The sequence below is a fragment of the Brachionichthys hirsutus genome, chromosome 9, assembly GCF_040956055.1.
Source record: "Brachionichthys hirsutus isolate HB-005 chromosome 9, CSIRO-AGI_Bhir_v1, whole genome shotgun sequence".
Lineage (NCBI taxonomy): Eukaryota > Metazoa > Chordata > Actinopteri > Lophiiformes > Brachionichthyidae > Brachionichthys > Brachionichthys hirsutus.
In genome coordinates this window covers 5,567,044-5,582,722 of record NC_090905.1, presented here as the reverse complement: position 1 = coordinate 5,582,722, position 15,679 = coordinate 5,567,044, and the positions used below count along the sequence as shown (strand labels likewise).

At 45.5% G+C, this 15,679-nt stretch overlaps 1 protein-coding gene across 1 annotated transcript; it reads right to left on the bottom strand.

Annotated features, from left to right (window-relative positions):
- Positions 1–493: 493 nt before the first annotated feature.
- On the bottom strand, positions 494–15,408 carry dot1l (DOT1-like histone H3K79 methyltransferase). Its single transcript, XM_068743438.1, has 28 exons — positions 15,328–15,408; positions 11,566–11,609; positions 11,409–11,483; positions 11,090–11,153; positions 10,649–10,877; positions 10,249–10,343; positions 10,051–10,113; positions 9,902–9,957; positions 9,437–9,516; positions 8,996–9,064; positions 8,788–8,894; positions 8,393–8,434; positions 8,208–8,312; positions 7,885–8,104; positions 7,613–7,726; positions 7,359–7,450; positions 6,265–6,366; positions 5,651–5,788; positions 5,343–5,468; positions 4,620–5,053; positions 4,426–4,522; positions 4,184–4,333; positions 3,833–3,875; positions 3,070–3,692; positions 2,694–2,899; positions 2,466–2,539; positions 1,688–2,371; positions 494–1,104 (listed from the first exon to the last, which is right to left on the bottom strand). The coding sequence occupies exons 1-28, from the start codon at positions 15,406–15,408 to the stop codon at positions 494–496; spliced, it is 4,824 nt and encodes a 1,607-aa protein (XP_068599539.1).
- Between the last annotated feature and the right edge of the window lie 271 nt (positions 15,409–15,679).

Genomic DNA, 15,679 nt, shown 5'->3' with positions numbered 1-15,679 from the left:
GAACCACAGATGTCCACTCTAGTGAGTGTGTGTGTGTGTTTGTTGAGATCCCAGTACAGAAGCCAGTCTCAGAGGCGTTGGGTAGTGCAGACGGTTTGGAGCACCAGTGAGCGAGGAGGGGGCGCCTTGGTCCACACCTGGACATTGCATAGTTTATTAAATGTTGAGGTAGTTTTCTTTAATTACCTGAAAGAGCAATGAAGACAGAAAAAGAACATCATCATCAGATTATGTAAGGAAAACAACGACGCGAGGTCACTTTCAAACTTCAGACCCGTCACCGCCTGCACAATGTTTTACTTGAAATGTAAAAAGTGACTTACCTTGTTCAATCAGAACAGCAGCATTTGGGAGCACAAGAAAAAACAGGTATCCTGTGTTTCTTTCTCACTCCCTAGCAGTCTCTCTCTCTCTCTCTCTCTCTCTTCACCCTGATTGCCATGTGCCCATCCCCTCTCCATCCCCTCTCCACCCCACCCCCCCCCCCAAAGCCCTATCTAGGTCGGGAGCCTGGGAGCTGGGAGCTTACGTAGGTGCCATGCATGCTCGGAGTCCTCCACATGCCCCCGCCACCACCTGAGCTGCTGGCGGGTGGTGGAGGGGGCGGCCGAGGAGAGTAGTGCACTGCAAATGGACGAGCCGAGGAGGCCGTTGACAGACAAGAGGCGGGGGGCGTTGAAGCAGTGGCGGCGGTAGCAGAGACAGAAGCAGATGATGCAGGGGTGGAGGGGGAAATGGAGTGAGAGAGGGATGCCTGTGGCCTCTGATGGTGGGCAGAGGAGTGGGACAGACGGGAGGAGTGGAGGGAGTCTGATCGGGAGGTCGGCGGGGCGTCAGAGGAAGAGGGGGCGCTGTGCAGGGGTGGAGGAGGAGGCAGTGAGAGCGAAGGAGAAGGGTTGTGCAGGACCGACTGGATTCGGCTGTGCTGCGGTTGGGAGAGTGGGAGAGGCGAGGACAGAGAGGCCAGGCGTGTGGCGGCCGGCTGGGGTTGGGGGGAGGGAGAGGAAGATGAGGAGAGACTGAGGAGAGAGCCGAGTCCAGAAGTGGCTAGCGTCAGCCCAAACTGATGGGAGGACACTGTGGGAACCACATGGTGAAATATACCTGCAAATCATACAGGAGAAATGGACGGAGAGGGGGGGGGGGGCAGAGAGGAGACAGGGAAGAGAGGACAGATACAAGCGGCAAAGACAGCGAGAGGGAGGGGGGGACAAAGAGAGAAGCAGGGACTGAGCCTGGATTTGCATACGGCCAAGCGAGTCTTCAACAAGCGACACAGAAAGCAGTCAGAGTCAAGACACCGGCTGTCTCCAGATCAGTTTGGTGATTTTGGATCGCACTGAAACAACTACAGCTAAAGAACTGGTTGCTTTTAGCTCCAAGTGAAATGACTCTGACTCAAAACGCAAACGGGAAACATGAAATCATAGTCATGCAAAATACGCTGACGACTCCTATTCAATAAAAAAATGTTCCCTTCAAGTATTCTTTCGTCTGAAGTGCAACATTTTCCAAGCGTGTTTCTGCAGCAGTCAAAGTGAGAGCCAGCGACGGATAGAACGCCGGCTCGATCGTCGGCCCGATCCCTCTCATCACCCTGTTCACGCGACCCCAGGCGATCACCCCGACCTTGACTGTTAAATGACCGCCGATGTTAAACTTTAAACGCTTTACCCCCCCCAGTAACGCTCACCTCCAGCCAGCCCAGCGCTGGAGAAGCTTCCCAGGGCAGAATGTCCATTGACGAGTCGTGGAGTCCCACTCACAGAAGATCCGCCCGTCTGGGCCCCGAATAAGGACTGTAAGACGGAGGCCCCCCCAAGTGGGAACTGAGAGCCCAGGTACTGTCCAACAGATGTTCCAGTGGTTGAGGAGACTGTCACAGCACTGCCTCCCACTTTCCCGCTCAGGATGCCCCCTCCACTGCTGGCAGCAGCGGATATGAAGAGATTCGGACTGCTGGCCAGGCTGCCACTTGCCTTCAGCTCCCAGTCCCGGGGGGTCTTCTTCTGGTGGGCCTGGCGTTGGTCCAGACCCCCACCTACCTGGGCACCACCACTACCGCTTCCAGTCCGGGCCCCGGCCTCCTGGCTGAGGAAGGGGTTTGCAGATATGTAGGCGGATGACTCTCCGTCACTTCCTTTCCTCGCCAGCTGCTGCTGCTGCTGTTTGTGGTCAGAGTCAGAGTCGGTGCCACGGGCTGACCCCCCCATGCCGAACGGAGAGCCACCTTGTCTCAAGTCATTGTTTGGTTGCTTGGGGTCAGAAATGGGCGAAAAGGTAGATTTCCATTTGCTTGTGGAGGACAAAGAAGATGAACAAGAGGCCTCGCTGCCGGTGCTGTTACCGCTGCTACTACCGGATTTCCTACCTGGTATAGAGAAGAAAGAAAAAAAAGATGTTTTAGCATCAAGTAGAATAAATACAAGCTTTCATTTTCACAAGTGACACTTTCCTTTTCTTACCTTTGTCAGAATCCCCCAGTCTACCAGATCCATCTCTGCTCTCCAAGGATATGGTGGCGATCTTTCTCTCAATTCTAGTGGAAGAATGACAAGCAATCAAAACATGTATACAATGTTTGCGTGCTTTTATCGCTCAAAGGACAAGTCACTGGGGACACTGCTGTCAGTGAAAATATCACTGTACTGTAAAAAAGGAATAATAAATAATAATAATAATGAAAATCTTACCGTGAACTGGAGCTGTCGGCGAGGTATCCTGAATCCTCATCATCAGAACTCGGGGCCGAGGAGTAACGACCCGTTCCATTCAGCTCCAGAGGACGCTCTCGCTTCAGGATGGGAGGCTGGTCCGGGTCGAGTCCACCGGGGCTGCGGCTCGATTGTTCCGGAGAGGAGATGGCAGAGATCTCCAAAGGCTGGTTGATGTTGTTCACCTGTCGGAATAAAGGAAATGCAGACGACAAACTGCTGTAGATAATGTGATCGGGTGACGCTACGGTGCCGATCCACGGAGGAGCGGCCCAACAGAACATCCCCAGACATCGCCTGACGATATAATGTGTTTGTAGATACACGTTCTCTCACTCTAGCTTCGGTGACTCACCATGGAATTAATATTGAGCGGCGATCCTGAGGAGTGGTTGCTGGAGCTCAGCCCAGGGAAAGACCTCCTCTTTGGGGATCCGCTGGCTGTGACAGCAACCGCAGCGCCTCGCTTCCTTCTCCCACGCTTCCGGCCCTCTTGTGGGCCGAGGCTGTGAGAGGAGTGTGACGAAGACGTATGCGACGGTAGGTGAGTGTGCTGTGCGCCAAGGGACTGGTGATGGTGGTTTCCATGGTTACTGTGGTAACCCTGCTTCGCTAAATTGGCAGAGTGATGGTGAAGGCGTGAACCTCCGGCTGTGCTGCCTCCGCTGCCTGACAAAGAGGACGAGGAGGAGGAGGAGGAAGAGGAGGAAGTGGAGAAGAAAATTCTCCTCCGCATTTCACTGTCCTGGGGCTCAGTGTCAGATTCACCTCCCTGGTGATCGTGTCCGTCTTCAGGAAGAATCTTTGGGGGCCCATCTGCATACTGGAGCACCCCTCCGGTGCCGAGCGGGGGGCTCTGGATCGAAGCCCCCCTGCTCGTGGGCCCTGTCAAAAGAGCGTTGGGGTGTGGAGGAGTTAATGAAGAAGCACCATTATGATCCTCGGGATGGGGGCCTCCATTCATCAGCCCCGAGTAGCCTTAACAGAGACCAACAAGTTTTTGGTCAGGGATTCAAAGGCAGAACTATGAAGTCAAATGGCAAATAGAATACACAGCAGATTGTATTAACTGTTAATAAGGCTGCAAATAATTGTAGGGCAATAATGGTAATCCTTACCATTGGTCTGGCCGGCCTGAGACACAGGACTTGGAGTACTTCTCTGAAATGATGAACAGAGAGAAGAAATCCAGAGAAAGAATATTAAATGCACGATTCAAAGAAGCAATACATAATATTGCCCCCCCCCCCCCCCCCCGGAAGAGCTCGAGGTGTCTGTTGCTGTCGTCATCCGGCCCAGGATAAGCGGTGGGAGATGGATCGATAACTTTAATCTGATTTACCTCAGCGCTGCGTCTTACTTTAAAAACCAACACATTTCCTCACAACCAGATATTTCCCTTTTTGCATGTGCAGCAGGTGCAGATCCAGCGGCACTAACTGGTAACGTCAGTGTTGTCGTGAGCTCACCAGCCTCTCAACACGGCTGGGCAGCACCACGCTAGCCAGAGGGATGCTGACTGGTAGCTTGCTTGGGTGGACAGTGCTCAGGGGGATGCTGACTGGAAGGCTTGTGATGCTGCTGTCACCCTGAACAGACGGGCTCCTCTCCTTACCGCACTGTAAGCAAAGGGAAAAATAATGTGCGTGCTAACAGAATGAGGCCAAACACTGCGATGTGGTGAACTCTACAGAAGAATAAACGATTTTACCCTCTCTGAGCCTCTAGAATTGTTCTGGGCATCAGACGCATTGGGAGAGGGGCAGTACTGTTTGGCTCCAAGTGGAGAGTTAACGCCACTCAATTCCCTAAAAGTGGGGGGGAAAAAAAAGGCATCCATTTGGAAATGTCAACAATAATATGGTTCGGCATTGACAATCAGGAGTTTTGTTCGCGCGAGCTAACCTGTGCACCGTCGGACATCTCAAGTGAGGCGTTGCAGTGGAATCCTGATTAAGATGCCTCCGTAAGGCAATCTTGGCAGGGGAGAACCGTGTGTAATCCGGAAGAGCATAGGATAAGTTCTGCTGTCTCTGCCGGGCGTCAATGGTGGCGGGCAAAATCCCGTGGTCTGGAGAGATGGGTAGATAGCGAGAAAGAAGCTCCCCCTTCTGATTGGCTCGGTCAAAACAGGGCGAGCTGGTGCCATTCATCGACAGTTCCGAGCCGATACCATTAAGGGCTGAGGCTGACGACAGGCCAAGCTTAGAGGGGTCCATCTCTGCAGAGCAACGCGATTCCAGGTTCTTTCTGTACGGCGATCTGTCACAGGGGCTGTAGGACTTGAGCTGCAGTAGCTCCTGCTGCCTTTGACTTTTCTCGAGCTCCACAATACTGATCTACAAACAGACAGCAGGGGGCGCAATTACACTAGAAAACTGGAACGCCACAACGCAACTACGCCGTCTAAGAAAATCATCTTTGACAGAAATGTATCAACCGTTTCTGGAAGCGACATTTTATTATTCGTTTAAGTAAATTCCTCTAAATATCAGTGGAGTCAGTGGAACAGATAAAGGAAGTGGTAGGATGGAAGAAAAGGACAGAAAGGTACGGAGTATACAAGATGCAGAAGAGTCATGCCATGACTGAGACATGAATTCAACACACTCTGAGGTCGGAGTGTACCTGCAGCTCCAAGCAGTGTCTCTGTTTCTCAGAGATTTGTCTGCGTAGTGCCTGTTTCTCCTTCAACAACGTCTCCAGGCACAGAGAGCCCCAGTCTAACTTCAGCTCCTCACATCGAGACTTCAACTGGAAAATAAAAGACAGTTGCACCTTTTTTACATGCATATTTCAATAGAATTCAACATTGACTTGAAGGGCAAGGCTGTGTCACACAACCAAGATATGGAGGGGGAGGTGCACAGAGCAGTGGGAAGTTACCTGGGGGTAAACCGAGGCAACAGTGCAAAGTTTACAACAACAAAGCTAACCAGTAGAAGGCTGTGGTCTTTCAGTAAGGCCATGTCTCTCTGAAGCTGCTTCGTCTGCTCCTTTAGTTGATGATTATGGGCCGATATCTCTTTCTGAGCCTGCAGCAGGTCTTCCACAGTCAAGGCTTTCACTCCCAGCTGACCAAGAAACAGATACAAGCAGGGATACACATCAGCTACAGGCATGGACTGTCTAAAGATTCACATCAGTGAACGCCGTCTTTGCTGACCCCCAGTGGTTGGAGTCCCCACGTAACTGCTCCAAAGTAGAAATGTGCACAGGGTGTGATCTCTGTTGGGCGCGATTAGAGCTTTCATATCTGATTAACCCAACAAGAATTCTACTTGTGCCCCAGGGTGAAACACACTTCTACTATAACAACACTGCGGGGAACATCCATGTTCACCCACGCTCATATTCAAGTCGTGTTTCACAATGAGCTGCGATCATTTCCATCTGCAAATGGGATATAAATTTGAAGGGGAAACACATTGTTCACGTTGTAAATAAAATAAATGTGCAATGGGTAAGGAGAAAAAAAAACGAAATATGGAAAACACATAAAGGCCCTTTCTGGGTGCGAGCGAGCTAGCGATGCGGCAGCAGTTCCTACCTCGTCGAGCTTGGTCTGAAAGAGACCTTTGATATTGTCTTTGTGAGACTGGCAGACGGATTGGAGTTGTTCCGCCTGCCCTGACAGGTCTCTGTGTTTTTGCTGGAGAGAAAGACAAACAAGAAATCCAAAGTGAAATATTACTTCTATGTAGGTAAATTGCTAGAATATTTGACAATACATTTGTGCCAGCTTGATTTCTTTTGTTTTATCGCTCACATTTTGCTGGATAGATTGAAATGAAAACAGATTTCTGTCTATTTGTGGTAAGTAAGAATGCAGGGCATAAACAAATGATATTAAGTGTGTCTCTAATGTTCCATTTCAACATGTTCACAAACCAAATTATTACACTGGAGACTTTGCATATCATGCTGCTCTCAGTTTCTTTCAATATAGTCATTTAAAAATTATTGTTCTTGTAAAAATATTGTAAGAACAAAACGTAATAATAATAATACAGAGAGCAATGTTCTAAAGAAAATTCAGACATCGGTGTGACAATGGGGGAAAAAAACTTCGAACATAGGCTATTTTCTGATCATTAAAAACTAGCTTGCATTAGAGACTGTGTACTTATATTATATGCTATGGAGATAGCATATAATTCTATTTTAGTATATTTATAGCTTCAGGTATGTTTAAAGGTAGATCTTTACTATTTCCCAAAACTGTTTTGTTTCATGACTGCAGGTATTTCCTCTGCTGTGCTAAAAAACAAAAACAAAATTGATCATTCAGTCCATTCTGAGCTTGACACATACAGGTCCCTGTCCAAGAAGAAGATTACAGGACAGTGGAAACCATATTTGAACATGGGCACTAGATAAAAAAGATGCTGAAAGGAAGGGCGACTCCATAAATCTGAAGCTGTACAGTAGCATTCTACAGGTAAAATATGTTTTAACAGCAAAGAAAAAAATCAATTAATAATAATTTAAAATAAAAATTCCAGGATCCAAAACACATTGTAGAACAATATCAAGCAGTCCGCTCAGGCAACAAGTACAGCACACAGCAAGAAAATAAATCAGACTTTTCTATGTTTATTTTTATTTTGTTAGGCTGCTTCCACTATGAACTGCAGATTTTACCTTCTCCTGTTCTAAAAGCTGCTGCAGGTTGGAGCGGTACTGAGGAGTCTTCATATGGGCCATGAACTGGAGGTACTGAACTTTGATGCTATCTTTAAAACAATAGAGAAAGAGGGAAAATGAGTGCAGAAACGGTGGATATACATGAAGCAGAACCATCGGGTTCAAAGATATGAAAGGCTGCTAGTATTTATTTACGGTCTGTACAACTTTGAAAATATGACTGATGAAAAAAATAGCCTTAATCAACTCACCTAGCAGTTGTTGCAGACCAGGCGGAGTCGGGCTCAATAGCAGGTGACTAGAGGGATAGTGCTGGACCTTGGGAGGTAGTTGGTAGAAGGGACTCTGAGGTGACCGGTATGCATCTGTGTACATAAACAGAATACTTAAGGTAAGCTAAGACATACACGAGGATGTAAAGAGGAGATTTCTGTAGAATGAGTCTTCTTAATATCTTAAAGGAAAATCTACATTGCTACAGCGCTTGAAGGTGACATTCTATATTCTGTGTGTGTCTGCTGACCCTGAGGGGGCGCTGCAGAAAGGGTCTTGGCATGCAGCAAATCCAGAGCACTCTGGTTCTTCTTGTTTTTCTTCTCTGCAGCCGGGGAAGCTTTCTTGGGTCGGCCACGTTTCTTGTTGTTCAACTTGCGACCTTTGGACAGGAGTCGGGTTCTTCTGGGTTTGGCAGATGGCTTGACCACTGACACCAAGCTCAGATGCTCCTCCTCACTGCAGAACTCCTGCTGTTAAACAAGAAGAAGAAAAGAATGTTCTTTAGGCTGACTCAGTCAGAATCCACCTCCCCTGGGAAATTACTCCCCACATGCTCTTGTAATTCTGGACATGTCCTACCTTATTTTGTTCTTTAGGTTTTGTGGGCGTGGTGCTATTGCTTTTACTGTCCTTTGTATCCTTCTGGTGACGCCGCCTTGCGACCTCTTGCTCTTCCTGATTTGAGATCATTCAAGTTAAATAGACCACAAGAAACATGAAGAGTCAACATAGTGACCAAGAGCAAAATGACTCACCCTGAGTTTTGGATTTTTGAGACTAGCAAAATAGTTTTCAAGCTGAAAGACAAGGAAAGAACATTGTGGATAATAGAATAACAGTTTCATTATTTCCAACTTCAAATGATTGAAGTTACATTTTTTCCCTTTTACTAATTTAGTCTGGTTCATCCATCAAAATACATCTTCTTCAAAGTATAAACAACAGTGTTATAACTATATATAGATACTCTATTTCTACTCTGGTGCACCCAACATTGTGGTTGAGTGACTCATTGTTGTCTAATGCGCTTCTGCTACCTTGTACAACCCTGCTCATATTGACATTTCTCTTATAGTACTCCTGGAACAGGCATCAGCCATTATTGTGGCAGCCTCTCTCTCTCTCTCTCTCTCTCTCGAGTTCAGCTTACTATGGTGCGGTCTATGGTATGCAGGTAGTAGGAAACTGGCTTTCCAGTCCAAGACACGGAGCCCCTGAGTGGAGACAGCTCCACCACACGCATTATTGTGCCAATATCTGTGGATAAGAGAGGAAATACCAAGTACAACAAATGCAGATGCAAATCAAAGGAAGTGCGAGACACCAAAATATGTTTGTCAACCAACTGCGCTACTCACCACTCAAGTTTCGACTGTTTATTCTAAAGTTTAATGGTGCAAAAGGTTTGGAAGATACTATTTTTCCACCTGCAAATGAAAAGAAAAGCAGAAAATATACAAAATGGATTAGCAATACATTTTCTGTTTAAATGCTGCAGATGTGGAAAAATAAAATATCACTGACATTAGTTAGTTATTAAAAGTTTAAACTTCTCAATGTGTTTCTGTGCTGGGCCATTATGCAACACATTTTATATCATTTAACTGCTTTGGTAAAGATTTTGATGCCATCAATTTGTTCCACTCTATAGAAAGCACACCTGTGCGTGCGTGCGTGTGTGTGTGTGTGTGTGTGTGTGCCTTTCTGGAGGTAAGTTTATTCAGTGGGCAATATTTTAGGAAATCCTGGCACTGCTTACAACAATGAATCTGAAATGAGTGGCCGGTTGAAAAACTGACCTTCCTTCATGTTAGCAAAGCGCTCCTTCAGCTGGTGATCTACTTCTGGACCAAAGGCAAAATTATTCACAAAAATAATACTGGAAAACAGACAAAAATGGACACGTATCAGAAATACAATTTGCAGTACCTTATAAAGTCATGTTTTCAGAGCGGATCAAGGTTTGTCAAAATTCTAAGGAGAACGTTAATTTGACATTTATTGCATTCATCTCATGAAATCGCATAAAGGAACATTTATTGCAGAAGTAATTTTTTTTACTCGTCACAGATAAGATTGAGATAAAGCAAATTTGCAGTGAGAAAAATAAGTATTTGAACACCCTGCGATTTTGAAGTTCTCCCACATTTCCACTATGAGAGACACAATCTAAAACACTAAAACTCAAATACTTATTTTCCTGACTGTATTTGCGAGTCCCTCAATCTATAAACTCTGTGAAGTTTCAGGGTTTGTTACAACACCTTGTGTTGGCAATTCTGTCCTTCCACTCCTCAGACAGAAAATCACCTCGCTCCAGCTGCGAGAAACAGAAGAGTGAGATTAAAAATCATACGTGCAAACAATCAAAAATATTAATGTCCATCATGATGCAGCACAAAGAATGGCTTACTGTGTACTCCCCATGTTTCTTCCCATACCATTTCATCCACCTTTTAAACTCTTTATCCATGGACTAAAAGATAGAACATGGACATTCACTTTAAATCAACTAGAATGAGAAGAATCTTTACACAAATACAACCAGATTACAGTCAATTTGCCAAAGTTGTCTGTAGCGGCAATCGCACTGCACCAACACTTTCTATACCTCTGCATAGGTAGCTGGAATGTCTGCCTTCTCAACCCCGTAGTAGTGTTTACAGTGGGTTGCTGCTGCAACCTGCAGCACCACCTGCCCAACTCCTGCAAGTAAGAGACAACAGGTTGATGTCAAACAGCCGTAAAGACAACCATGTAGGAAACGTCATTCGTTCTTTCACCCACAGCCGAATGGTGTCCTACTATGACATCTTTAATATAAGTTATATATCAAAAACTCTCACTGCTATTAACAATAAAATGTAAAGATAAACTCCTAAGCATTGTATATCTCTGTTTCTCTACTCCGCTGCATTTGCCTTTGGTGTAAACCGGATCTTTGAAAAAGCTGCATTGGACAGTTTTTTCCTGTCACTCTTTTCTGAATCCCGAAATAACAGCTGACTGACCACTGCCGAGGTCAACAAACGTGTCGTCTTCCATCATTTCCATCTCATTGATGATCTGAGACACCAGGTCGAAGGAGGTCTCTCCGTACACCTCGGGGGAGAAAGGCTCGTAGTTGTTCAGCTTCTCCGGGTCGGTCACCGAGTGGTTGTAAACCTGCTGAAGGATGTGCCTCAGCAGCCCGTTGGAGGGACGCTTGTTCAGTTTCATGGGCTGGGTGGTCCCCTTCCACTACAGGATGGGATGACAGTCATTGGTAAAATTAAAGAAAGTTATCTCACGAGATTATAGCTACGAAATGATCCATATTTATATCTAGAGAGAGATACTAAATGCTAAAAAAAAAAGGCTCAGCGCACATTTACAGAGTTGTTCACTTTTCAAGACGACTGACATTCACATGACATCAAGTCCACGAGAGACTTTCACACATACACACTCACCAGCTGGTGAATGCTGTCGATGGCCCTGTTATACTTGTCACAGAGTCTCTGCATACTCTCAAAGCTGAGAGGAAAAACAGCACAAATCGGTACCAGAGAAACCTGTGATGTGATCAAGTCCAACGCCTACTTCACTGACAGTTTGGTCTCAATTTAACTCTTAAAATGCTGCAATTATAACGATAAGTCTGTATCAATTCTGACACGAATACTTTTCATGGGAAAAATTGATTACTAATGATTTAATTATATTCTGGTTTCATTTCATTTATTTATTGTCAAATACACGAAATGATTTTGGCCATAACCCCATGCTGACCTCTTGGTGTCATAGTCAATGAGTACATAGTTTTCCATTGCCAGCTTGAGGTCTGGGATCTCCTCGCACACCCACCTAGAGAAAGAGTGCAGATAAAGTCACCGCTTACCGTCTGGGTGACTTTGGGACCTGATTCGGAGGGTAGGAGGTCACTTACCGAATGGTCTCGATGATTTCGTGAGCAGCGTCATGGTGTTTGTCCTGAAGACAGAGAGAATAAAAAAATGATTAAACCCCTCCAGCGTGACTCAGCAGCACAACAAAATACACAGATAAGAGGAAATTAATATTAAACACAGAATATCTCATCACAATTCAAAGTATTTTTTTATGGGGGGGGGGGTACTTTCAGCCAGGTATACATTTCATGTAATTAATGGTGAGTCAAATTTATGTGTGTGAGTAAATAAAAAATATGGGATTCATATCTTTACACTACAGTAATGCACTGTCCTAAAACCTACACACACTCTTTTCATGGCCACCATACTGACAGGGAAAGGTGTAATAAATCACGGTTACATTCCACTGAGTGCGGCAGAGCCTTTGCATCCCATGAGCAAACATATAAGACTGACCTAAATACAAAAGAACCTTGATGCTAGAAAACTGTATTTGAACTTCCATTTCATGTTTAAACAGCTGCAGGGAAAAGGTATTTCACCGACAAGACAAAGATCCAACGACGAGTGCAAATACGCTGGTGGAGCTCAGTCAGAAATGCTTCATGAAACACATTCACATCCATATCATTCAAGTCGGTTCACATAGACTTCACTCTTCAAGCCAGCCTCGTGCCCCATCAGAGACATAACTTCTGACATTCTTGTTGGTTTTGGAAAACGTTTTAAAACAGAAATATTGGAAACGTCGGCGCAGTAAATCCTGCTGTATTCTCAATGTACTAAAGTTAAATCTACCTCTCTCTAGATGTACTGTAATATCATCCGGAGGAGCTGTCGTCACTCGGGGAAAACGACTGCCACGATTAAAGACTCCGCTTCATAAATTAATCTGGGTAAAAGTGCACTTAAGTCAAGAAAGAGGCACATAAAATAGATGAATGATATTGATTGAATGCAGATAATTTGTAATCTCAGCTGAAGTGTGCCAAGCAGCTCAAGTTACAGCCAAAGTGCCGCCTGCCTGAGCCTGTTGCCTGAGCTGACCCACTGACCCACTTTCCCTCTCCTGCGTCTGCGCATTGCCAAGGAGAGCCTCTGGTGGAGGAAAAGAAGAGGGAAGTAAGAAGGGAGGCCAAACCGGAGCGAGAAGCAGAAAGAAAGTGAAAGCAAGAAGAGAGAGAAAGAGAGAGAAGGGCTGGGAGAGGAGAGGAGGGAAAGCTCAGGATGCGCCAGATATTTGAGGCGAGGCACAGCAACCACCCGGAGCTTCCCGCTCCCCGCTTCCCGCTCAATACAGCCCGCCATCATCCGTTAAATTTCAAACATGCAATGCGCACAGTAACACAGGAAACCGTCTTCTATTACTGTCAGCATTGTGTTCTGATGACAACAACACTATCAAGTTAGCCGTGCTGCCAACAATCAGCGTGAGGTAAAAATCTGCACTTCCATCAAATAGAGCGGGAACAGGATACCAAGACGCCAAACACAGGCGCTCACCTGCTCACACAAAGACGACACACAGCAACACCGGCACAGGCTGCTGCTAAAAATACACGCGGTCGGTGAGAGTCGGCCAAAAGGAACAGGAGAGACTTCTCTCTCCCCACTGTGGGTATTCTGATGCTTCGTGGTTGAGGGGGTTTTACGCTGCACCTTGCTCCACTTTGTGTACTGTATACGTACGCAAATCAGCATCTCACAAGACCAAAGGCAGGCGCATCACTCACACCCTCCCACTATACTAACACACCTAACTTTCTCCACAGATAAACCGCAACAACCTTGAAAAGAGCATCAGTATCAAAAACAAGAGTTTGCCGCTTGACATTTTTAACAAATCAGGCCAGAAATGTGGCGTTCAAAAGAACTGCTTTGACATATTCATTTGTTTATTATGACAACCCAGCGCTGCAGGCCACATCGCAATTGAACTGGATTGGTTCCAGCACAGAAATCACTGCATTCAATTCACTGTCACAACCGCAAACCAAAGCAAAATCGAAAATATGACGCTGCTGATTTCCCGACAACAGGGTAATTGAAGTATTAGAAACAAACAATAAGAAAGAGAAGTGTGTAAACCTCAAACACTAGAGCTGGAGTGAGATGGGAGTGTCTTTAGATTGCTAGGTAACGCCCACACCCAGAACTAGAAGGACAAAGAGCTGCACCCCACCAGAAGTGCACGTCATATGGAAGCATTTATAGGCACACATATGTGGGAATTTAATGAGACAGGGAGGAGTAAAAAGTAAATGGAAAAAAAGGAGCATTTTTATGGTCTTCATTCTGAGTGCCAGATTAAAGAAACATGCCTTACGCTCCAACACTCATGTTGTGTGCGTATCTAAACACAGAATCTGCAGGGGAGATAAGCAATCTTAATGCTCTTTGGAAATGAAGAATGAATCACATGGAGTGGAATTTGTTGCTACCTGCAAGCAGCTCACGAAGGGTAATAACTCAAAATTAAACATAACCAGAAACAGGAAGACAGGAATGCAATCTGAATTTGAATCGGCATTGCTGAAGAGCAGTCGTCTCTTCTATCCCACTCCCTGTTGCTCTGACCATATGGACAAAAGAAGAGTGGATATGAGACAGGAGGAGAGCACTGCATGAATAAACACCCTATTGCAGAACTCCACAGGCAGGACCATCATCAGCTGTTACTAACTCAGCTAATCGGTATAAATAAATAAAAGCGCAGGTCACCAGCAAATTAAGCTGATTCAAGATTTCAATGCATTTCTGGAAACGCTGCTTTATCCTGAGACAATAACTTCAGGAAACAACAGAGGCAATGGGCCTGGGTGGGTGAAACTGCTGAGTGCAATCAGACTTCAACCTGCTGTATAAAGCAACTCTGTCATGCAGAGGCTCAGCACAGCAAGCAACTCTGACCCACTGACTTAAAACTCAAATGAAATTACAAAACCGACAGCTGCTCCAGAATGCGCATGGTGCACAGAACTACCTTACAGTCAGCGCCGTCTGTCGGGCCACAGTTAACATAAATGAGAAACAAAAAACTTGGTTAACTGTACACCATTGACAGGACCACAGGTCTTGCAGCCATTTCCTTCCCCTCCTTTACTTCCCAAAGATTCAACTGATATGTTGACAGCATACTACATGAAAGTAAAGCTAAAAGGGGAGTCCATTTCCTGACAAGCATAACTATTATTACATAAAAAGCTCAGGAATCCATTTCATGCAATGGAACCCAAACTATTAAGCAGATCCAGGTCTCTCAGCTAGTAAATACACCTCTGTGACTTTTTAATAGTATCAAATGGTGGACATGAGCAGACAAACTAGTAATAACATATTTATGAACCACTTGGACCAATGTGCACGTACATGCACATCAAGAGCACGATGGATCAGAGCAGAGACACTTGGACAACAGCTCAAAAAAGTGAGTGAGAGTGACAGGGGGCCTCTTAGGGGCTCCATTTTCTCGACTTTAGCGTTAATATTTGGGTTCGTTGGACATGACTCTGCCTCTTAACTTTAATGCAACTTTTCAAATGTACCGTAATATGCGATTTCCTGACAATCATTACTGCGTAATGTTATGCGAAACACAAAATACAAATCTGACCAGTCTTCGTTGCTGGCTGATTTAGAATGTTTGACACAAACCCAGACCAGTATGACCTGCCTGTCAGGACGAGCCTGCCATTGCTTCCTCGGCTAACCAATGTTAGCACAAAGATAGCTAACAAAGACAAAACAAAGGCAAATTCCAAATATGCACCCGGTGAGTTTGCAGGAGTAACACTTACATATACCGGTAATGGCCACGGATAGCCAGCGGGTTCTGCTCCAACCGGCGATTTGAGCTTGAGCTCCAGCTTTTCTCCCATTCTACACTCCACGGCGGCTAGCCTGTGATGGATACCTAGCTAGCTAGCTAGCAACTACTGCCTGATAGCCAGCTGGTCGGTTAGCAAAGCAAGCTACAACGTGAGCATTTTGTAAAAAAGAAATAACAACGTCGAAACGCGCGGAATTAAATATCCTTCGATATTCGTAGCGCGGCGGACACATACACAATACGGTCACGCGTATAAATGAATATGTGGAGGTTTTCTATTTTAAATAAAATTCCTGTTTATGTACACCGCAAATAACACC